The sequence below is a fragment of the Gordionus sp. m RMFG-2023 genome, chromosome 2, assembly GCF_954871325.1.
Source record: "Gordionus sp. m RMFG-2023 chromosome 2, tfGorSpeb1-WG-v2, whole genome shotgun sequence".
Classification (NCBI taxonomy): Eukaryota; Metazoa; Nematomorpha; class Gordioida; order Chordodea; family Parachordodidae; genus Gordionus; species Gordionus sp. m RMFG-2023.
In genome coordinates, this window is record NC_088776.1 from 55,524,867 (window position 1) to 55,550,197 (window position 25,331).

Consider the following 25,331-nt stretch of genomic DNA (forward strand, 5'->3'; position numbering starts at 1 on the left):
CACTAACCCCCTCCCCCATCTTTAAACAACTGAATTCATATTCTACCGATCATGGAGACTCTGAACAAAGTGTAGTACAGTAGAATATAAATAATCATAATGGATTTAATATAATGATATAATAGCGTTGTATTCTGAATAAATTTTAATTTAAATACTAAATAGTTTTTGTGGATGTAAAGTATAATTGTATTAATCAGGTTAATTGTGAGCCATGTAATTCGTGAAATTTGTAGGAATGTGTCTTTAGTAATTTGGGTTAAGATTATATGAATAATTTTTATTTGAAATATTGTGTGCAGTTGAGTTTGAGGAACTGGTTACTTAGATCATTACTTATGATTTACAATATTTATGAGAATCAAATAATTAAGATGAGATATGAATAATAGCTATATGAGGTTTAAGTTTATCTTATAGGGAGAATGGTGACATTTTTAGAATAAATTCATTTATATTGCACAAGAACATTTGTATATGGTTAAGCTTTTTAAATGTTATAGTTATTTTTTAAATTTACAAGTTGTAATCAGCTTTTTAATCTATAATTTTTTTAAGTCTTAATAAGTTATTTAATTCTCCAATTATAGAAATGGAATGAGTGATATTATATATTTGTGTGTCAGTTTGGTACTGTGTGTTGGATTTTAAGATGAATTTTATTATTTAAAAAAAAATATATATATAATATATTTTACTTGCCTTATATAAAACTAGCAAAAATGTTAAATATCCTACCACCCTACCATTCCCCTACCCCTCCCTAAACTGGCCTATATTACTTAAAATTCTAAAAGTGTATCTGCTACTCGTTAAATATAATTAATAACAGCTTTTGTAATAATCAATATTAGTATTGTTAAACAGCTCGTTTTGAGCAGATTTTTAATAATCAAGATTTAGCTAATAGATGTCCAAACCTTTGTTCCTTCTACAAATAAAATTTTTAGGCTTGAGTTGTATTATTCTGGAATATCGTTAGCCGTTTTTTAAAATTGACTCAAAACTAGCTGTTTAACAACACTGATCAATATTAATAATATGACTTTTTTTTTAAATCAAAATTTATATTTTCTTCATTCTATAATAAATAGCATTATAATATAATAAGAAAAAAATATTTTTTTTTACAGAACTTTTGAAAATACAAGAGAAGAAGAAAAAAAAATATATATGTTTTATATTATAGCTTATAAAAATGGACTAAATACGAAAGTACCTTTTTCAAAATTATAGAAATATCACAAGTTCAACAATAACACAAAAATATTTAATAAAACCTCCGACAAAATAATATTTTGGTCAATCTTGGTTATGTTGTCTTTATTTTAAAAAAAAAATCTTTGTTTCTATTTCAAAAGGTTTTGATTATAGAACTTTAAAAACTATGTTTTTTTTAAAAATTAATTTTATGAAACCTGACATTATTTGGGAATTTTGAATCATTGTTTAGTGATTATTAAAAATATAATATGTTATGTTATATAATAATTTGGCTATAATACTATGATACAATTCATTTAAAAATAATAACAATGGCTGTTATGACCAGGCAAAAGTTACAAAATATTTATCTATAGGGAAGACTTTTGATTTATAATACACTATACATATAAATGTCATAATAAATTGTGTGGAAAGTAATAAAAATATAATTTTTAAGTTTGAATCAATGTTTTAATAGTCACATGACGTTTAAGGCACTAGATCTTGATTGTTAAGGGAGAAAAAGGCTCGATTACATAGATACACGCAATCTATGTTATACTCTTGGTTTGGAATTTTGCTTAAGATATAAATAGATCTCTGTTCAATAGTATATGAGATGATAAAATACAGCTAACATGATAGCATTGAAAATAGCTAGTAGGATTGCTATTCTCTGCTTCGATACCCACTTCTTTAAAAAATATTAATATTAAAAGAATAAATTAGCAGATATCATAAGTGTATATTCGATATCTAATTATCATAACGATTACTACGTAAGTATCTTAACAAATCTTTGCTAAAATTACATTTTAAGTAGGGTTAGAGAAGTTTAATAACAATTATGAATTCAATTTTTTTTTTCGAGTAATTTTGATATAAATTCTAAAATATATTTTATATTTACTCTCAATATATCGATATCGCGTGACAAATCATATAAGATTTCTTGAATGAACCCAATGGGGCGCGATATGATACATGGTTGGGGCCCAATATCGGCCTCGTGCCTTAATTCTCCAACAAGGGGCATATTGGGTCTATTCCTATCTGGGGTGGGAAATCTATCTCTAATAACTCCAATGGGAGAGAGACGAAAATCATCTAAAATATGGTTTGCCGGCATTGAGTGTCGACTATATGATAAACTATATGAAGGATGCAGCGATCTATCCTGGATTGAATTAAATTTGCCCGAGGATCTAAATAGATTTCTCAGAAACCTGGGTCTAAAAAACCCATATTGGTTTTCGATGGAGAGATTTTTATGTATCCGATCCAACCTCACAGCGTGACTCATAGCTGAAATATTTTCTCGGGTCCAGAAGGAAGAGTGCCCGACCATGTAGAGTTGATTGGAAATAGGGCTGCAGTATAAACTTGGGAGGCTGCCAGTTAGGAAATTAACTGTATCGCAAGGGAATGGTTCGAAGTATAAAGGTTTTTTATTAATCGGCTTTATTGCTCGTATTGACCGTCTTATGAGCCCATTCGATCCCGGTTTAAACCACCGCTCTTTAGAAATAGGATGGTAAGTTGATGAAGAGATGAAAGGTATTATAAATGATTTAATGGCCAGAATGGTTTTCAAGTTATAACTATAGGGTAGCTCGCTTAATAACCTTCTCCTGGCTTCGAGTTTGGATGTTTGCTTGACATCTTAATTTAAAATTTAAAAAAAAAAATCTGTAGTGTTATTAGATATAATTCTTTATTATAATGCAATTTATCATTTGGATTAACTTTCTAATTTATTTAATAGATTGCTAATGTTAACTAAATGCCAAATGATTAGAGGAAAAATCAACATCATATCTATATATAAAAAGAGAGAATATCCTTATGAGAGCAATAATTAGAGTGATTCAATTATGGCATTACAATTTTGGGATAAAACTATAAAACATTTAAAAGTTGTTTGATATTGACAATCAATTGTAATAACTTTGTAGACAGAATATTATAGAGCAGTTCAAAAAAAAACATTATAAGATTCCTAAAGAAGAATGTTTGGTCAAGTAGATAAGGAATAAATGGAAATGTAAATAAAATGTTATTCAATTTCAATGTTTCACACAGTTTTGAATTAAGGAATACATCAAGGTTAAGCTTTAAGCCCAATTTTATTCATCCTTGTTTTTGTAACGACTTTAGACCAATTGCAAACATAGGAATCGCAAGTCCCGGAAAGAGAGAGAATAACAGGTAACTGTTAATAAATTTAATTGTCACAAAACAAAATATAGATCTAATAAATCTTTGGACATTTTAATTAGGCGATGCTAGTGTTGTCAATCGATTTCAGCCGATTTTTAAAAACTTGATAACTCAATATTCTAGCCAGAATATTGCCTAAGCCTCGAAATTTCACTAATAAATGTCCAAACATTTGTGATATCTTTGCAAAATCTTCAAGTTGCGTCATATTTTTTATGGCTAAAATATTGAGCTCGTCGTTTTTATATATCAACGTAAAGCGAGCCGTTTAACAACACTAGGCGATGTATTCGGGATAAGCAATCTTGTGTAAAATCTGAAATAATTTACTTATAACAGAAAGCTATATTTCGGTTAAATATTCTTATTACAATCATTTATGTTAAAAAAAAAGATACCGCGAATTGGAATTGGCGATAAGTGCTAAAAAAAAGAAGTAGATCACATTAAAATTATCATGTCTAGAGGATTATGTGGCGTGCGAAGGAATGAAAACTATTTTCTATGATATTTTCAATGAAAATTATTACTATATGTTCGAGGATCCTTTACATCCTTTTACCTTCGTTTCTTCGTTTAAAATTTATCACAGCGAATTTTTTCATTTCAAAATATAAAATTTGATATTTTAATATGTATTAATTTTAATAAAATCAAGTTATATTATTACTGGAAGAAGGTGTCTTGAAAGGTATTGATTGATTAGAATATTTTCGAAAAGATCTAAGACGTCTCTTACTGAAATAAATTTCCTTGAGCGAATCATTTGAAAATAAGGATGGGAAAGAGAAGGAAGATAAACGTGAAGAGACTCCAGAAGTCTTAGAATCTACTGTAAAATTTTCGAGTTTATTTGGTGTAGTTTTTTTGCGAGTTTTCGTGAACTGTTTAACCCTAACGGATTTAGGTGATGGTTCTATAAAACTCTCTGACGAATCTTGGGAAAACGAATCGACGCTAGTGTATTGCGTGTAATGGTCGAAGAACTGGGCACGGCCTGTTAATGTGGCCATCCTTTTAAAATTATTTATATTATTCGAGGCGAATTTATTGTTACCTCTGTGCTGATAAGGGCTAGCAGTTTGATCCTGTTGTGATGTATATTGTTCGTAGTCATCAATACCGAATCTCGTCCGATCCTCCTTTTCTGGAATGATTTGGGAAGTTATTTTTCGATCTCTTTCCGCTTTCTCGTCTAACGTTAGTGAGGGAGCTTTTGTAAACGTTTCAGGACTGGCTAAAATTGCTTTTCCTTCTTCTGTAGGGAGCGTAAGGTTACACGGGATAGAAAGTCTCATGTATTTTTCCCTCTTGAGGTATTCTTTTACCGCTTTCTCGCTCAATTCCCTATCCTCTATAATTCCTGTTTTAGATTTTTTTTTCAAAGGCGTTTCGCTGTCATCGGTTATATCAATTTGGGAACGTTTTGGTTTTAGGGAGAAAGATCTCTGATGTATAAATGAATTAAAACTCCTTCTTAATCCATTTCTACTAAAAGGCGATACGGGTTTGTTGGTTTTTTGGTCAATATTTGATGTAATGTCAATCTTCTGCGTCGGTGTTATTTCTGAGAGATCGGGTTCCTTTATTTCGAGTTTAACATAAGGTTGTTTGTGATTAGTTTTGGAAGTAATATTTTTTACCACTTGTTTTAATTTTTGTTTCTTGAGAAAATCAGTTCCTTGTATATATATATAATTATAGTCGTAAAAAATATTAGTTTTGATCTTGAATGATTTAATTTTACCACCTTTACCTACCCTTCCATCTCTTCCTTAGTTAGTACCTTCTTTTCTTCCATTCCCAATATCTTCCTCCGTTTTCCCATTTCCCTTTTCTTTTCCTAGAGTCGTTTTTTTAAGATTTATATTTCCTTTCCTTTATCCCCTTCTTTTCCTCCTATTTTCTTTGCCCTTAAAATTTTCATAAAGTTTCCTAAAAATACCAAAAAAAAATAATTGTTTATACCAGGTTGGTGAAAATCCGGCGCGTATTTCTTGGCGTTCAATCTGGCCAAGTCGGAATTATTTTGGGCTTTGATAGCTGACGCTTGAGCTTCTTTACCCTTTTCTTGAGCAGTGTATTTTCTATATTTTACGATTATTTTAAATTTTTAATTCCAAGTAAGAAAAAATATTTCTGCTCTATTTTTTCTTTCGTCCTTTTCTTTTTTTTATAGGGAACTGACTATTCAATGTTTTAAATATTTATTTAAATAATTTTATTTAATGAGCTTTATTAACCGCATTTAATGAGGTATACTTAAATATTGTTAAAAAGCACGAATATTATGTAAGGTAGGAGATTTTGTTCATAGATGACAGAAAAGTTTGGACCTCTATTAGCCAAATCTCGAGGTTTATATAATATTCTTTAGGCAGAAATCTTAATCGGTGTTTTTAAAAATCGACCCAAATTGGGAATTCTAATACATTATATTTTAAAATGAAAACCTAACACAGGCCACTTCGGCCTTGGAATTGGCTGTATTGGCGGCTCTCAAAGCGTGAGCTACCGAGCTAGTTACCCGCTCTTTCAATTTATTTTTGGTAGTTCTAAATCCTGGTACAAGACCGGTTGAGCCAAATAGTACTCCTCCAGATTCTTCTAGTCTTAATCCTAATCGATTTTTGATACGAGCCAATTTGCCTGATTTTGAACCCATTATTCTTTGTCGCTCCCGAAAATCTTGCTTTTGTCTGGCTATCAACTCATCGTTGACGTCAAAATTATCCGGCCGGTAACGAGCTTTGCCTGATAAAGGGATCAGCCTATGAAGGGAATGAGAACTGGCACTCAATATGCGGTTAACTATTCCTTTTTTATTAGCACCAATCGTAGCGGCCTTTTTATCAGAACTTTTAGTTAATTGTTGTTTGTTTCTTCTATTGTAAGGCTCCATATACAAAGAGTTGGATTGGTTCATATCCTCTTGGTCAATTATTAGGGAGAAGGGTTAAAATAAAAGTATAGAGATAAGAAGTGTGTAAGGGGGGGGGGGGTGATTTAAAGTAAATTATGTCGAAATACGTAAGACAACAATTTGATTAATAAAAACAAACAGTACTCAAAAAAAATACTTTACATCGAATAGTAGTTTTAAGTTCAAAAGAATATTGAGATATTTATTATAAAAATACTTTTTACCCGCCATCATACTCTTATATTTGGAACTTTGAAGTAAAGAATCAATATTTTTTAGGTTGGTAGTAGCCACGCCCCTCGCCGAATAAGTTTGAGATAAGGGGACAGTGTAGGTCGATACCTATTTTTTTTTATAACAAAAAAAAGCAAAAAATGAACATTTTCTACCTTAACAAATGTGGATTAAATATTTCTTTAATTTTTATTCTTACGAAATCTTTTGAAAAATTTCATTTAATGATTTCACCACTAATTTTATTTTCTTATAAATTTGCATAGTAATGTGGTTCTTTGAGAGACACATAATTTGAATAATTTAAAACTAAGTTCAATGATGATTCTAATTATGATGCTCAATTATTATTAGAATCTATCATCAAAAAATAGTCAAAAAATCGTCAATGTGATTTAAAAATTCCTATTGTTACAAAATATTTAAAACTTTTATTTATTTAAAAAATATATATATATATATATATATATTAAAAAAATTTGCATTAAAAGTTATATAACATATACGAAAACTATATTATAATAAAATTTAAAAACTATATAAAATAAATACGAGATATTAATATTTAAAAAAAAAAATTTATATGAAAACTGCGTAGAATCATGAATTGATAAAAAAATTTGATCTGCAAATTTCCAAGCTAGTATTCTGGATCAGATATAAGTATTCTTTAAGATCACCGGTTAGCAATGAAGGCCTTTTCCCTATAGACTTCTAAAAGAGGCAAGTGCCCCACGTCCAAAATTTTCATACTTTTAGATATGGATATAATGGATGCAAAATATATTTGGCACAACAGAGTTGGGCAATACTGCGCATATTTATACCTTAAATATATTAGATTTTTTGTATCTTGTACTTTAAATTTTTTGACATTTTAAACGAGACATATATCTGTATCTAATATATTTCCAATATTCAATTTTTTTTCGTGTTTTCTTGCACCAATATTGTTATATTTTATTTCTTCCTGATTTTTATGTTTTAAAATTTATATTCATTATTATTTTTGTATTTTGAAATACAAACTTTTATCAATTAGAATCAATTTTATGATTAATTGTACATATATATCCTTTATTCTAAAGATATTTTTACCCCACAAAATATTAGCCTGTTTTTCCAATCCTAACTAATTTAATTTACCGCTTCTACAAATATATAATTTGAAATATTTTCTAAATCATAAAATATCTCAAATAATAATCATCTTATTTTATATTAGAGGAATAAAATTTTAACAAATTTCCCTTTGGATATAGTATAATGGATATTTAAAAAAAGGAATTTTGGGGTGTTTAGATGTTGATTGTAATATATAAATCGTGGGTATTTTTATTTTAAATCCAGATGATTTAAAAAATCTTAGAACTTCCATTGAAAGGATAAACCACAGAATTTTATGTCATTTATTTCTCCAGCTCCTTAAAATAATCAACATACATATCGTATTTTTCTAGACGTACATGTTAATTCATACATATATCTATTCATATTGTTCGGTCCATAACTCATTGATTACAATTGAGTGGAACAAACGAAATGATATTGATTCTTTGTGAATCACGAGTTGAAGAGCGTATCTTGATCTCCACTGTAATCAAGCTAATCATGAATAAAATGAGCTTTATAAATATTTATGTTCCTTGAAAATAAATTATATAAAATATAATTTTATCTTTGAGTATTCCACTTTAATATAAAAATTATCATATACATTTTTTTTAACAAAAATATTTTCTACTCTTATTTAACAAAAGTTACAAGTATCTAATTTGTATTATTTTGAAATTTGTAATAAGATACTTTTATATTTATTTGCGATACATATTTTAATAAAAAATATATCTACCTTTTGGATAGGACCTGCCCTAACTCTAATGTTACTAGATGTGCAAAAAAAGCTTTGGTTTATTAACTAGCTAGATGCTTAGTTAGTAGCTAGGTTGCAAGTAGTGTTGTTAAACGGCTCGTTTTGAGCCGATTATTAAAAACGGCTAACTCAATATTTCATCCAGAATAATATAACTCAAGCCTGAAGATTTTGCTTGTAGAAGGAAACAAGGTTAGGGCATCTTTTAACGAAATCTCAAGGCTTAGGCTATATTTTTCAGGCTAAAATATTGAGACTTAACTCAAATATTGCTATGCTTATGTTATTTTTTATATCTTTTTTAGATATTTCTATTAGTATCGGAAACACATCACTATAAATAAATTTTGTAAGATTTCAATGTAGTAGTTTATAAAAAATATAAATGAATCCTGAAATCGCTACAATATAAATCTCTATTGGCAAACAGAGACGGCGATTCATATAAATTTATATGTGAGAACGGGAGGGGCTGCGGCCTATATGAAGTCGACGCCTAGGGTGGCAAATAGCTAATAAACAAGTCTCTAGAAGAGAGAAAGTTTCAAATCAGAGAAGAATGAGGGGGAAAGGATCTTAAAATAAGGAATGAAAATGTTTGCAATATCTGGGAAAGCATAGCTAAATAGCTACCCGAGGAATTAAAAAAATATAAGGTGCAATTCTTAGTTCCGAGTTTTCGTGGAACACAATATGAGGTGGCAGTAATAATGAAGAAAGAAGATAAAAGTGGGTCATAGTTTCATTTTAAGGACTAGTTATTAGAACAAAAATGGTAAGATTTTTATTTAAGAACCCATTTAAAATGCATCAACTATTTAAAAATAAATAAAATAAAAGGACATCACATATATAAATAAAATGAACTAGAATGTTATTCCTATATTTTCCTGGCAACATGGTTCCATCGGGTAGATATGTTATTCCGAATCCGTTTTTGTAATTTTCGTCCCACTCTCCTTCGTACCTAAGGCCGTCCGATCTTTCGGCCACCCCGAACCCGCATCTCTTATCATCTTTCCATTGGCCAGTGTAGATTTCGGTAACGTTCGCCTCCACGTGGGTGTCTAAGTCTAAAACGTCGCTGAAGTTTGCTTTAGGTAAGAATAGATGGTACAATATCATATAAATGCAATGTGATATAGTTCTGTCCTGTAAAATAATTTTTTTTTTCGGCGTAAACTGTTTTAGTTCGGTCCGGCTAGTGGCGTGACTTTATCATAATCAGAAATGGGAAATTTATAAACTTAAGCTAAAAATGTATTTTTTTAAATGGCTATATCTTTGTTATGTATCTAATTGAACTTATAAAATATTAAAGATTGGGAGAGGGAGAGGGATATATCATTAATGTTTTTTGCAAATTTTATCAATTTCCATCAATAGGGTTCAAAGTTTTACGCGTTCAAAATTGGATAAACAAAATCCGAACCTTCCGAGATATAAAAATTGATTTTTTTACTATCTCATCTCATCCATCGTTTACATTTTCTTTTCCATTTCCTATTTTTTTTTTAGTGATTTAGCATTATTGCATATTGTTTTTTATACTATAGTCAGGCTAATATCTTATATGTTATATAATGAAAATAGGAAGTTCATGATGATATAATTATTCATGCTGTATTCTACTACTCCTTAATTACAAATTATTGATATCTTTTGTATATTATTTTATAAATATAATATTAAATTTCTTGTTTCCTTTCATTTTTATCTATAGGACAAGGGAATAGATATTTGAATTTTAATTTCAAATATAATTTGTTTTGGAATCCATAGGTTTTTTTTTTGATATTTTTTCATTGATTTAATATGAATTTTTTAATATAATAAGTATGACAATAGTTATGTTTGATATGTATGAGAGCAAGCTTAGTGCTAGATCCTTCCTGGTCTTCGTCCTATTAAGCTTTAATTTAATAAGCATCAATAAATAAAGGAAAAGAGTCAAAAAGAAAAAATTTTAATAGTTGTGTAACAAAAGCCTTGAATTCGTATGTAGAAAAGTTAACTTTAATCGTGCTTAGCGTATATAAGATAGCCGACGGTCCCATGATCTGGTCCCACCATACTTAATAGTCCACTATCCTGTCTTAGAGAATAGACTGAACCGGACGGGGCCGGACCGCTGAAAACACTAATGAAAGCCTTCTAGCGAAAACATCTAATTAAATTTTTTTTTCCCTTTAGTTTAATATAATTTTATTTTGATGATAAATTTTATTTTATTTTATTTTCAATTTTAAATACTCACATAGTTTAAAAAAAACATATTACTTTTTTTATATCCTTTTTTAAATTTAATTATCTCTAGTTTTGATAATATTTTCACTATATAATTATATTATATAAATTAATTTTTTTAATATCTAATGAATATAACTATAATATAACAAGTATTAATAAACACAAAATATGTGTATTAATGCAAATAAAATTGTCATTTCTAATTAGGTACTAAAAATTCTTTAAAATCTCTATTCTATAATAATAATAATAAATAATAACTAATTTTAAATAAAAGTCATATTTCATATAGAAAGAATGAGATTAATAAAGTGTTTGCATTGTAATCAGAAAAAATTTTAGAATTTTTATTATAAGATCTTAAAAAGCCTATTAGTCAATACTGTTGAGAAACCAACATTAAAATTATAAAGTAACCCTTATACGTGAATTCTTGATTAGAAAATTTTATATAATTTAACAAAAAATAGTACGATTAAGTTTAGTTCAAGTCAGGTGATCACTCAGTATGGTCATCATAGAAGTGGACACTGTTATAGAGTTAATTTATTAATTGACCCAATAAATATGTCAATTTTTGGGGATTTTATTCATATAGATTTTCCTGTGAATTTCATATTATAAAAAAATATATAAAGCTTCCTTTGTTACGAACAATAAAGAGAACCGTCTGAAGGGTTTGGAACACGTGAAAAAGATAGGATAGAATATCTTATCAAAAAAAGGTAAAAGGATTATTGATAGATTGAAAATGGAGTAAGGGATTAAGTTATGAAGAAATGGTGAAATTTAGTGAGGGGAAATTTGATATTAGGCTAAATATAAGATAGAAGTAACTGAAGAAGTTGTTATGATTTTCGAAAAATATTCCTGACCTTTCTTGGATCAATAACTAGAATATAGAAAAGTAAGATTGATTTCAAACTTAGGCTAGGATCTACCAGGAGAATTTGTTCGTTTCTCTGTTAATTTCAACAAATATTTAAAAAATGGTTAAAATCAAAACTCTCAATAGCTAGATAGTTCAAATTCTCCAGTAAGTACGCAGAACAAGTCTTTACTGTATATATATCAAATCAACTGAAAATAATCTTATTTTTGTTTATTTTTCAGAGCTAATAATATATATTTACATTGAATACATATGTTAACGTCAATGTGTTATTTTTCCAAATTTAAAACATTTTTTGAGCAGCGCGTTTTAAAAAATTTTAAAATCTGATTTAATCGAAAATGTGTTTGGAATACTACCTATCCTATACAGACAATCTTTCCATGAACTTTTAAACATAATATAATTCATAGTAGTAATATTTACATATATTTTTCATATAAATTCTAAATGACTCAAAGGTTAGCAGCAAATTTGTCTACAATTCATAAGATAGGTATTCCAAACATGATTGCGTATATTTCCGATAATTTTAAAAAAGTGCTTAAAAAATGATTTAAAATTCACATAGTCGGAAAGAACACATTGAGGCTAACATATATAATAATATGTTCGTGTTTCAATTTAAAAAAATGGGTCAAAAAAAATAAAACCTGCATTAGGATTGTAGGTAGGCGGAGCGGAACCGACACTATAAGAGCTACTATCAATAGATTCATTCATCTTGGTCAAGAGATTTTTCTTGCTCAAACCCATTTTGAGAAAATTTGATAATTTACCGCCTTGAGGATCAGCTGCAGACGCCAACTTATTTGAATTAAGGTTACTGTTATTATTAGCGATATGGGGTCTATCCAAGGAGGTACCGCGACTTGCACCCGTTTCCTCAAATGAGGAGGAAGATTGGCGGTCACTAAATATGTTGGAAAGTTGCGATCGACATCTGCTACTCAATGATTGACGTGAGTGACTTTTAGCCGCATGGCCCGTTATCTCGTAATGAGGACTGTCCAGGCTTTTTCTATTATCATGTAATGTAGAAAGTATTCAATCAAATAACGCTGAAAAAATATTAAATACACACCTTGAAGTAAAAAATGTTTTTTAAAAAATTTGGTTTATTTTTTTAGATTTTGAGCAATCATTGAACCCTGATAAACTGAAAGTCTAGTGATGCCCCCTTCCCCCTTCCTCTTTCTTTCTTTCTTTCTTTCTTTCTTTCTTTCTTCCTTTAGGCCTAGTAGGGAGTTGACTCATTGACCCCTTATAATACCCATGGATATTAAGCAAATCTTTTTTGCTTGAAAACATATAAAATTATCTTTGTTCAAATATTTAAAATCTTAAATTTGTTATTGCTCAGGGTATTGGATAGGATAGACTGACTACTTATTGACCCAAGTCATTGATTCAATGACAATTATTTAATATCCTATGACATAATAAATACATATTTATTATATATTTACATTTGGTTATGGCTATCTTTGAGTAGCCGTTTAGCCGCGCCTAACAAAGGGGCTTTTTTAATGACTGGTGATTGGGAAGGGGATTGATGTGCAGAGGTTGTTGTGTCATGTTTCCCACCTTTTAAAGCTTCACCTTTTTTCTTAGCTTGGTAATTAGGATTTTGAATACCAAGTAGGTCTCCTAGCTTGTTCTTCCTATGAGCCATTCGCCTTTTCTCTTCCTCGTTGCTCAGGCTAACTCCTACACCACTAGTAGTAGCTGTTGACGTTGAGCCTGTGAATAATATTTATGTATATACGTAGGCAGATGTGACAGATCATTAAATGTAGCAACTAGTCTAATTTAGGCTCCATTTTGATTAGGGTCATGCTAAGAATTAATATAAAGTTTGAAATTAAATATAGATAGAACCTTTTGTTTCATCGCCAACCGGGACTTGTTGAGCAGTAGTGGTAGACAATTGGATAGATGCTCCCAATCCCCAAATATCGGCTTTGAGAACGAACCCTCCCCTAACCTCTGCTTGACCAGTCTTAATAGTCTGACGAGCTGCCATAAAATAAGGTACACTCTTCCGCACTCCATAACCATTACGAACACCACGTAGAAACTGACCATGATATGTACCTAGCGATTTTAAATAAATGGAGCCCGTTAACCAAACTTATATTTTTTTTAAAGTTTCAGCGTTTTTAATATAATTAATATATAATAATCACCATTTTTTTTAAACTCGCAAAAAATGATTATTAATAGTACAATGATTTTATTACTTATAAAGGCAGAGAAGTAAACTGCAGATTGTCTAACCCTTAATTTATATTTAGGGTAAATAGCGAAGAATACAAAAAATAGAGAATATTTTATATACTCCCCCCTCCCCTTCTAACTATGAATTTCGGGTAAATGACGGCATAAAAAGCTGTCAAAAAAAGTAGGCAAATTGATAATTAATTAGAATATATATTATATATAATGGAGACTATAATGACAATGAGCATGACCATGCTGTTATTATAAGTCTAATACATCTTTTATTGTGTATTTTCAACAAATCTAAATTCTTATCACATCATATATTTCCAAAAAATAATTAAATCACGCAAATTATAAGCGAACTTTAACGACTTTTAAATTTATAATCTATTTGTATTTTTTTTTAAATTTTCGTTATAACACTGACTATTTTATTACTTAACATAGGGATGGCCAGGATTCCGCTTTAATGTTAGGAGGGGTGCACCATTAGGTAGATTTTTTGCCCTAAATATTATTAGGGAGATTAAAGCCGATTAGTGGAATATTAAAAAAAAGGGATAAGTTCTAAATCACTAAAAATTGGGAACCTGGCTTATATCTCCTAGAAAATTTTTAAAGTAAATTTGAAATTAATATTAATAGATACTAGGGGACTAAACACTTGTATTTAAATTGAAAATTTAAATAACAAGTATCTTAAAGATTTTCTAGAAGATATAAGCCAGGTTCCCAATTTTTAGCGATTTTTGTTTTAGCGATTTAGAACGGGAACCAAAAAAAATATTTTTGGTTTTTAATTTTCTACTTTTTATATTAAAATATTTTTTGAGCTTCTTTTTAAAAAAAGATTTTACCGGAAATGTTTTCCAGTATGTTTATTGAACCTACTCTGTATTTTTTTAATTTCGAGAACTTTTGAATTTAATATCTTTTCATTTTTCCATAGATTTTTTTAAAAAATTATGCAAGGCAAAATATTTTAAAATTCACAGAGTGGTATGTATTCTAAACTCGCTTTTGAATAGATTTCCAACGATTCTAAAACTTGCGCTAAAATTTATATAAAGTTAAATAGCACATTGACAGAAAGAAACACATTAATGCTAACGTATATATGTCGTAGACCCGTGTTTTTGTCAAATTTTAAATTATTTATAGAAGAGCTGCGGCGAGGTGCCATTTACACGGCCCGACCCGGCCTGGATTATTTTTTTTCAAAAATTTTATTCCACCCGGCCCAGATTCTTTTTAAATATATTATATTTATTTTTAATTTTTATAGCTAATGGCTATTTAAAATATTTGGTTTTAAAAAAATACATACACGGTGCGGGTATTTTTTTTTAGAAAAATTTTTAGGGCTTAGAACCTGGCCTGTAGGTCTCTAATTTATAGCTCACGCTTAGTGTTGTTAAGTGGCTCGTTTTGGGCCGATTTTTAAAAATGACTAACTCTATTTTAGCAATAAAAATCAGAGACCTACCCGGGCCGGGCCTAAAAAATTTTTAAATAAAATATCCGTGATGGGTCGTATAACCCAAATATTTGAAATCGCTATTACTAGCAATAAAAATCAAAAACAAATATAATATATTTTTAAAAAAATCCGGGCCGGGGAAAATACAAAAAAAAAAAATCGGACCAGGCAGTACAAATGGTACCTCTGCAGGTCTCTGATAAAAATATTACCAAGCAGGCGCATAATCAATGGGGGGAAGGGGGGATTCCCCCATCGCAAATTTGCCTGTTCTCGTAAATATTGTTTTAAACTAATAAAAATTTCCCCCCTACACCCCCCCCCCTCCCCATCCGCCTCATTATAAGGAAGTTTGAAAGAAAAATTAATAAATGTTAATAACTTTTTTTTAATTTTAAAAAAAGTGAAAACCCAAAATTAATTTTATAAAAATCTAATATAGCCAAAGGCCTACAATAAGTGGCTAAAGATCTTCGATAAAATTCATGAGGAAAAAATTTATCTAATAGTGCCCCGCCCCCTCCAACCTTTGCAAAATTTTGTCTACGTCTATGTACCCAAGCTAGTGTTGTTAAACGGCTCGTTTTGAGCCGATTTTTCAAAACGGCTAACTCAATATTTTAGGCAGAAAAATATTGTCTAAGCCTCGAGATCGATAATATATTGTCTAAACCCTTGTTCCTTCTATGAGCAAAATTTTCATGCTTCCATAATATTGGGTAAAATATTGCGTTAGCCGTTTTTAAAAATCGGCTAAAATCAAGCCGTAAAACCTTATTTTTGACGAAAATTTATTCCAACATGGTGCAAAGTAATCGTATCTCTGCAAATTTTAAATAATTGTGCTAAGAATTTTTGGGCGCATTCTTTTTTAATTTATATATGAAAAATCGATATGAAAATTTTTTTTTATATAAATTAAAGGTAGTTTATAAGTTCAAGGCACAATTATATGATATTAACAGGATAATAGGAACTCTATACATACTAGGATACATTTCTGGCATAGTTTTTCAAAATTTTAAAAAAATGAATTTGCCAATATCAGATTTGCTAAAATCCTGGATTTTCTAAGACATATTCAAGTATGATATAGCTCTTAGGAATACAAAAAATAAACACTTTTTTGGCTTATTTTTTCGAAATATGAAGCTAAATATAATTTTCAAAGAATTGGAGAACTGATTAGACGTTTTTTTAGACCTATCATTATTTTTTATTAATCTAATAGAATTTTATTTTTATTATTTTTAGTTTAATCGGCAGGAAATCGAAAAAATTAAGAGCATTTGGCACTTATCACTTTTATTTTTTATTTCCTTGCAATTTCTCTAAGAAAATTTTGATATCAAGAAGAAAAAAAAATTAATTCAATTTTGTTAAATAATTTTTGTATTTTAAATTGTGTTGAATATTGGAAAAATAAATAAATATATATTGGATAAAATAACATAAAAATCAATTAGATAAAGGAATTAATTAAATTCTTTTTTTAAAAAATAAATATATAGTTTTATGAAAAATTATGAAATAGCATATGTTCTCCTCAATATATAATAACCAACATTGTTTCATTTTATAGTTATGATATGATTTTTATTATCAAATTTTTTTCGTAAAAATGATTAAAAAAAGTGATTATTTTATTTAAATAGATATTGTGTTGTGACCTTTATTTACTTTTATTTTTTTTCCATTTCTTTCATTCTCTGTTTCATTTATAAAGATTTTTTCCGTTCCTTTCCTCTCCATACTAAAAATGGCTCCTAGTGCCCAATCTACAGGCGTTTGAGCCATGAGTTAATTTTTTTCCCCACTTTCTAAGCGTTGGGCCATATTTACAAATAAAACCCGAAATTCAGCTGATAGTTTTCGGCCAAAAATAAAACTAGGTTTTCTTTAACCGCTAAAACTGATAAAATGACTAAAACCACTATAAAAAAATATAGCAATTACCCAACTGTACTCCTTATTAAAATTTATTATTTAATTATAATAATTCATATCTAATGTTAAGTGAACCTTATTTATTTTTTAAAGTAATTAAATTACTACAAAATGGCGGGTAATTAAGGCCGCAAAAAATAGGGAAGGAAATGGGTATTGAAATTTAGACTTATATATTTTTTTTAAATACACGGATCTTGCCACCCTTGTGATTTCCCCAAGGTATAAACGCGTTATATCGAAAATAAGCCGAGCAGCTTGTCATAATTACAATATCTATATTTTTAAAAATTATTAATTTTTTTATATTTTAAATTCTAGGGAGAATGATTTAAAGGAAAATTTATTGGCCAGTAACCTGGAATTGAAAGTGCGAGAGAGTGGAATAGATTTATTATAGAAAGGCCCAATAATATTGTCTGGTAGTTTATAGCCCTGAATATACGTAATAAAATCATGATAATTAATGGGCAAAATGCATAAAACACTTTAAAATTTTTTTTTAGAATTTTACTTCCGTCTCCGTACGTTTCTGAGCCGTATCCGTCTTGCAATCCGTTGGCCCAAGTGCCTTCGTATTTTGCAGCCGATGGCATTTGTTCAGTTGCGCTTATGGCCATCATTATTTCATTCTTTCCATTCTTCCCTTCTATATCTTCCTTTCCCTCATTACTTTTCAGCCCTTCTCCTTCTCAAGTGTTGTTTTTTTTTCGATTATAAAAAATTATACATATAATAAAAAAATCTTCCAATATCTTTGAGCAAAATATCTTTTAAAAATTGTCATTATATCATGAAAGAGTATTTTATGCATAATAATCACTAAAAGATTTCTAGCCTCGACTAATTTAGTTACGAATTTAAGTGAACTAATTTATTCATATGTCCAAAACATCTAAAATCAAATCCACATAATTCAAATGAGTTCGTTTAAAAAAATATTACACGAATAACATATGATTCCAAAAATTTTTGTTCCCGAAAATTAGTTGCTAATATCAATTGTGCAACTTGGACTTGGACTCTTACGCTAAGTATACTAAATTCGTAACTAATTTAGTGGAGCAAACCGAATAATTCTACAAAATAAATATAGAATTTTAGGCAAATTTTTATCAAAAATCAAATCCTGTAGAGCATTTCCGATAAATTCTTCATTTTAAAAAAAAAATCTATAGAAATCAATGATTTTCTTTTTTATTTCTAAAAGTATTATTTCTAGCTCAATAATAAAAAAATATAATCAGTTTCCTCATTTGTGACTTTTTAAATTTGATTGTATAATGAGTTTAAGAAAAGATTTATTAAAGTTCTATAGAGGAATATACATTCTAATTTACAGGTCTGACTTGAAAATAACCGGGCCCGCTTGGATCTTTCTAGGGGTTCCATTTCATGTATAAACTCAATCGAATTGTTAAAAAATGAAGGATAGTAACTAATCACGCATTTTAGAGTTATAAAGATTTTAAAACGCCACTTTTTTTTGAAAACCATGTATAACCCTAGTTGGAAATGGATAACCCATATGTATTATGAAATTATATACCCTTTTATCTTAACCCTAGTGGCCAATAAGAGTTTTCTCTTTCTTTACCCTAACCTTAGGTATTGGTAATTAGCGCGATCAAAAAATTAAATATATATATATCCATAAGCAAACATATGATCAAGAAAAAAAAATCCACTGCTTAACTGACCAAAAATTGCCCTAACTCTGACTTTGGATCCTGATTTATCTCTGAGCCACATTTAAAAACTATCCTTTATATTATGTTACCGGCTGTAGCAGGCAATATGTGTAATATCTTATTAACTTATAGGAAATTTACAATGGTCTATAGTAGAAGAAGAAGAAAAAATTTCGATCCAAAAAATGTGCCGAAAGAAAGAAAATATAGGTTATATCTACTATCTAAGGATGAAGGTGGTAGCGTGGAATGGTCTAAATCTATTGCCGACCTAACACCGAAAGGTCCTTTTAACCCCAATGTCCATTGGCCAGCGTATGTCCACCTGGTACGCTGTTCTACTCCGGTCCCATGCCGTTTTCCCATAGTCCATTCCCCCCTGTAGGTATATCCATTTGGCCACGTATAAATCTTTTTTTTTTCAAAATAGTAGATAAATAGATGGAAATATATGCAAACCAAGGGATTAAACAAAATTTTAAAAAATATGACTGGTATAGTTTTAAAAAAAAAATTTTTTATTGAAAAGTGCTCATTATCACGCTCCCAAACTAGGCCCAACATATTGATGAATATACTAATAATTTCGAATATTTCTGAATAGATTGTTATTCGTATTCATAAAATACCTATTGAATCGGATAACGAATAATTCGATACAGGCCTACGTTCCGTTATAGAAAGAGTTACTCTTTTCGAGATAAAAGCAAGCCGATTTTTAAAAACAGCTAACTCAATACTTTCGCCAGAAAAATATTATCTAAGCCATAAGATTTCGACCAATAGATGTTCAAAGTCGAACCTTTGTTCCAACTATAAGCAAAATCTTCAGGATTGCCTTAAAAATATATTTAATTTATGCAGTAATTTATTTTCCTCATTTTTTTATTTTTTGATCTTATAAAATTTTCTGTTTTAAATATTTATTTTATTTTTTTTCTTGCTTTTATTTTAGACATATTTAATTTATAATTAGGTATTTATTATTTATTAGATTTTATATTTATTTATTTTAACGGGGAAAAAAAAATATGACTCTTATATTAAGTGTTGTTAAACTAATTTGGAATATTTCCTTATAGATCGTTATTCGTATTCATAAAATACCTATTGAATCGGATAACGAATAATTCGTTACAGGCCTACGTTCCGTTATAGAAAGAGTTACTCTTTTCGAGATAAAAGCAATAGTGTTAAACGGCTTGATTTGACCCGATTTTTAAAAAATGGCTAACTCAATTTTATCCAGATAAATATTGTCTTAAAGAGTAAACAAATTGAGCGTTGCCAATAATGCGTTTCATGTGGCCTCGTGCAAATTGGTAAAATTACCGTTTGGCGTTAGCAACCATTTTTAAAAAAAAACGTAAACAACTTTGCTTTTTTAATATTTTATTTATTCTTCGTTTCGTAATTATTATATAAAATGTAATATAAATAACTTACTTGTATATCCTATAAAAAGGAATATTTAGAAATTAAAGAAATAAGAAGGCAGACGATAATATAATTTTCAAAGAAAAATCCTTTTTTTTTAGAACTTATTTAAAATTTTGAATAGACGGATATTAAGAAAGAGACAAATTGGGACGCGTTACGTTTTTTTGTTTAATTTTAAAATTACTAAAAGGTAAACGCTCCGAGATTTCGCAAATATATGTCCAAACCCTTAGGTCATATATAAACGCTTGCGTGAAATTTTTCTGGATAAAATATTGAGTTAGACGTTCTTAAAAATAGGCCAAATAGAGCCGTTTAACATCATTAACTTAGAAAATTCTTTTGTAACAATCATAAGATACCTGTTATATAAAAATAAGGAGTATTCATATTAAATGTCGTATGGTGAAGTGAAATACATATAAATTATGTATAATAATTCATTTACAATTATAATTTATTTATAAAAAAAATTTTTAAACCCTTTTAATAGTAAATTCGAATTCCCGATGTTCCAGAAAAGAGGAAACCCCCAATTTTCTGGATAATTGAAGAGATGATTTGTTTTAAATAAATTGAGATTCACTTTCTTATTTACCCCATAAATTAAGTAAAATAACCAACAAATATTAGAATTTAAGAAAGAAAAAAGATCGATGATTGGCGAAAAAAAAAGAGGGAAGAGGGGAGATTTTTGTAAATTTTTAGGTTTGCAACATTTATAGATAAAGTTAATTTATTTAGAGATAAAAATGTAAAATAAAGCATAAATAATTGAAAATTTTATAATAGATTAAACCTTGGGTTTTTTCTATTTTTTTTACCAAGATAATAAATTCTATATTATATAGTATAGATATAAAAAATTTAGTTCAATTTTATTTTTTACAATGCCTAGTTAAAATGATAATGCCAAATGGCATCGATGGGGGCAAAAAAATAAAATAAATATAATATTATTAGGGATACAAATGCTAACACTCATATATATTGTCAGATGATTCTAACCGCAACATATTTGTAACGTTGATAATTTGGCCAGTATCGGTACACAAAAAAAATGAGAAACGTTAAAATCTGATAAAATACGCGTAGACCTGTTAGAACTGATTCGATAAAATTCTTACGGCCCGGCCCTCGGGTCTGGTCTTATTTTAAGAATATTAGGCACCATTTATTCGGCCCGACTTAATCTGAAACACCTTCTAACAGGATGGCGTTTTAAAAAAATTTGAGGGGGCTTTGCCCACAAACTCGCTTTTTCCTGGCCTCCGGTCGCGTTAACTAATTCGTAGTCAAAAAAATATATACTAATTCAGGATTTATTTTGGAGATTTTTCTTAAAAAATGTTTATAATAAAGATTTGTTTTATCTAAAATTTATACAAATTAGTTAACATGGTATGGCTGCTAAACATATTATATTTAAGCACATATAGGGATCCAATAGAACGAGGAAAATAAATTTTTTTTAAACATCTGGTTGGCTCGATGTAGGCTAATATTTTGACCAAAAAATGTTAGGTAAGCTAGGAGACGTTTCTCGGAGATAGCAGAAGGATTTAGATTTAATAACGAAATCTCTAGACTTGTATATAATATATTTTGGTTAAAATACTGGGTTAGCCGTTTTTAAAAATCGAATACTACCCTGAACCTTTATAATGAGTACGCTTTTTTATAAAATGTGATTGCATTTGTTATATATTTATATGATATCAATAGGTTCAATAAATAATATTTAAAAAAATTACATTTAATTGATAAGGACAATGAGAATGCTCAAGTTAAATAGCGGAATCTTCAAAGGGTTAAATATTAATAATATACAATCTCAGTTCTAAAACCAAGAAAAATCATTAAGGCTGAATTTTTAGTAAAGACGTTATGTTCAAGGGGTGAATTATTTAATTCTATCGAAATCATTGCTGATTCTTCATAACGTTAATAATTTTTGTTCAAATTTTATCATAGTGTTCTCATCATAAAGCTACGATATTTATAAATATAGCTATTTATTGGCTTGGTTTTCTAAATAACGCAACCGCTTGAACATAACGCGTTTGCTATAAATGAGGCCTGAGTTAAAAAGTTCAATATAAAAATTTTTTATTTTTGAAAAATGATAATAAGAAAAAAATTGATGAATTAATTTTTATAAAATAATTACAAAAGTTTTGAAAATTAATACTAGTTATGGTTTAATTTATAATATTCCTATCTTATTTTTTTATAAAAATTTAACGATGCAAATTCAGAATTATTTAAAATTTATTCCTTTTAAATTTAAATAATCATAGAAAAATTAAAGATGTGGTTAAAAAATGTTTACAATAGCTTCGAATTATAAAAATATATTATTTGGAAATAGATAAAATGGAGATTAATTTTTTTTTTGATGAATTAATTTTTATAAAATAATTTTAAAAATTTTGAAAAATTTATCTTTTAATTTTACAATTGTATTTCTAATGTACATTATTATTTTTTTTATAACAATTTTAACGAAGCTAATTCAGAATATTTTAAAAATCATTCATTTTGATTTGAATGATATTTGAAAAATTTTCAATGAGATAAAAAACGGTAGAATAGTGATGCTGGTGGGAAGTGGGGGTTTACCTCTTGCAGAAAAGAAATAGAGTAAAACCGATATTATTTAAAAGATAGTCAAAAGGTGGAAGGACGGGGCAAAGCATTCTCTAAATTACCTATAAGAAAAATCTTGGCTACGCCTATTATTCGTTAAATTAAACTATTACCATTTTAATTTAAAAAAATTTAAAAATAAGAGAGGACAGTAAATGATTATTTTTGTACCCCGCTAGATTCGAATCCATTTCGCCAAAGCCCGCTAAACTCGCCCATACCTTTAGGTCCGGTGCAGACCCCGTAGCCCTCCGCTCTTCCTTCAGCCCAGGTACCACAATAGGTTCCCCCATCGTCGAAATCAAATCGCCCACCAGTTACCTGATTGGTTTTGGAATCTGTTATAATGGGATAGTTAAATATATTAGAGACATTAGATACTAGAGCTTTAGTAGCATTGGAGGATGCAGGTGGGGGAGAGATGCATATGGATATGTTGGGCAAAGGAACTGAGGGATTAATAGCTAATGGGGTTTTCTGGCCTAAAGTAGATTTGGTTAGCTGCTGGTCAGACGGAGTAGACTGGGTAGGGCGAACGATAACTTTACCAGTGCTGCCCGCTACAGGAGGTTTATTATAATACGTTGTTTGATGTGATTGAGATTGCGGTGGTTGATTTGGTCGAGAATTTTGAGCTGTTCTGTTATGGGTTACTTTAGGAAAGTGGAGTTTATGATGATTCTGGTCATTCATATTCGGATTCTGCTGGTGAGCGGGCTGTGTTAGGGCTTTCAAGGCTGTTTCGAATGATGTGGCCATATTTGTTGATTTATAAGTTACATTGTTAAAGGAGATTAGACGATTATATATGTAGAGTTTAAAAGAAGTCGATCTTCACATTTTATAAGGGATCGTGTTATTGGAATAGGAGATTAGTCTATCTTACCATGTTCGCGAATATAAAATGCGAATTTATAAAGGAAAACATAATCGAAGTCCTGGGAATCTAAATAAATCGATAACATATTTATAAGTGTTAGCTTTAACTATGTTGTGGTGATAATATATTTATTTTTACAAGGAATAAAAATTATCCCGTTACGCATAATTTTCTGTATAATATTTATTATTTTTTTTTCCCATTGAGCGGAATATCTCTTAAAAATTTCTTTCGATCGATTTATGGATATATTTATAATTTTATCAAAACTACCATTCGATTTCTCCTAAGCTCAATATGATTTGCAAAGAGATGTCGGGTATGTGATCTTTACGTTTTTTTTTAAGTTTACCTTCAGGATTAAAAAAAAAGAAAGGGAATTAAAAAGGATAGGATTGGATCAAGATGGTTCCAAGAAGAATTTATATAATGTTTACCAAAAGTCTCTGTTATTCGCGATAAAACCATTCTTGTTGAATTTCCATTCCTTCTGTCTACTGTAATATTTTCAATAAATGTTCACGGCGACAAAATTCCGAAATAAATTTAATTTTAAAAAAATCACGAAAAGATTTCTTAAAATAATTCTAAGGAAAGGAAAGAACCTTCTTTTTTTAATAATTCTTTAAGTTTTTATTATTTATATTTTATATTTATTCACGTGGCAGAAAAATAAAATATGTTTTTTGTTTTTAGAGAAGCAAAAAAAAAAGTTAGATATTGATTTTAAATGAGAAAAAAAAATTTTCTTTTTTTGATTTATATTACAATTTTTTATTTTTGGGGTATTTTTTTTTCTTCCTTTTTATTTCCATTTATTTTTAAATCTTCTTTTCATTTATTTCTTTAATTTAATTTTAATAAGTAAAAGTATGGTTAGAGTAGAGTAGAGTTAGGCAAAATAAAATTTTATATTTTTTTAAGTATTAGATGAATTAATTTTTAGATATTTTATTTTTAACGCTTAGGTTATTTTATTTTATCATTAATAGTGTTTGTCTGATAAAGGTTTTATTTTTTTTTTAAATTTTAATACCAGTCTTGATATTGATTATAATTTAATTTTAAAAAATATATTTTTGAATTTTTCTTTTCCTCTTTTCATTTTATATTATTTTCTCTGTATTTTATTTAGGTATTTTAATTCACTTCAATTTTATTTTTATTTTCTTTACACTACATTACATTCTATATTTATTATATTCAATTCCATTTACTAAATTATTTTCTTCTATTCATTTATATTTTTATTCTATTTTATTTAATTATTTCCAATTTTTTTTTTAAAAGACTAAGTTGGAAAAAATAAAATTTTACGGAAAAAAAAAATCAATAATAAAAATAAAATAAAAGAGTTTCCTTAGAATATTAAATAGGAGAAGAAAAAATACGAAAATACTTTTAGACAAATTTTATTTGC

General features: G+C 28.5%; 1 protein-coding gene across 6 annotated transcripts; it reads right to left on the reverse strand.

Moving 5' to 3' along the window:
- Positions 1 to 1,222: 1,222 nt before the first annotated feature.
- LOC135925119 (uncharacterized) lies at positions 1,223 to 24,531 on the reverse strand. Of its 6 annotated transcripts, none has more exons than XM_065460306.1 (14): positions 24,349 to 24,531; positions 23,203 to 24,263; positions 19,164 to 19,353; positions 17,766 to 17,942; positions 13,480 to 13,695; positions 13,068 to 13,341; positions 12,252 to 12,619; positions 9,324 to 9,550; positions 6,574 to 6,691; positions 5,880 to 6,357; positions 5,395 to 5,513; positions 4,097 to 5,107; positions 2,117 to 2,868; positions 1,223 to 1,900 (listed from the first exon to the last, which is right to left on the reverse strand). In XM_065460306.1, exons 2-14 carry the CDS (start codon positions 23,788 to 23,790, stop codon positions 1,811 to 1,813), a joined length of 4,608 nt encoding a protein of 1,535 aa, XP_065316378.1. In that variant the 5' UTR covers positions 23,791 to 24,263; positions 24,349 to 24,531; the 3' UTR covers positions 1,223 to 1,810. The 6 variants fall into 6 exon arrangements, 4 of the variants coding, with proteins under 4 accessions (XP_065316378.1, XP_065316380.1, XP_065316379.1 ...); XM_065460308.1 differs by lacking the exon at positions 24,349 to 24,531 and having other exon boundaries at positions 23,203 to 23,369; positions 23,413 to 23,553; XM_065460307.1 differs by having other exon boundaries at positions 17,766 to 17,939; positions 23,203 to 24,531.
- Positions 24,532 to 25,331: the final 800 nt, after the last annotated feature.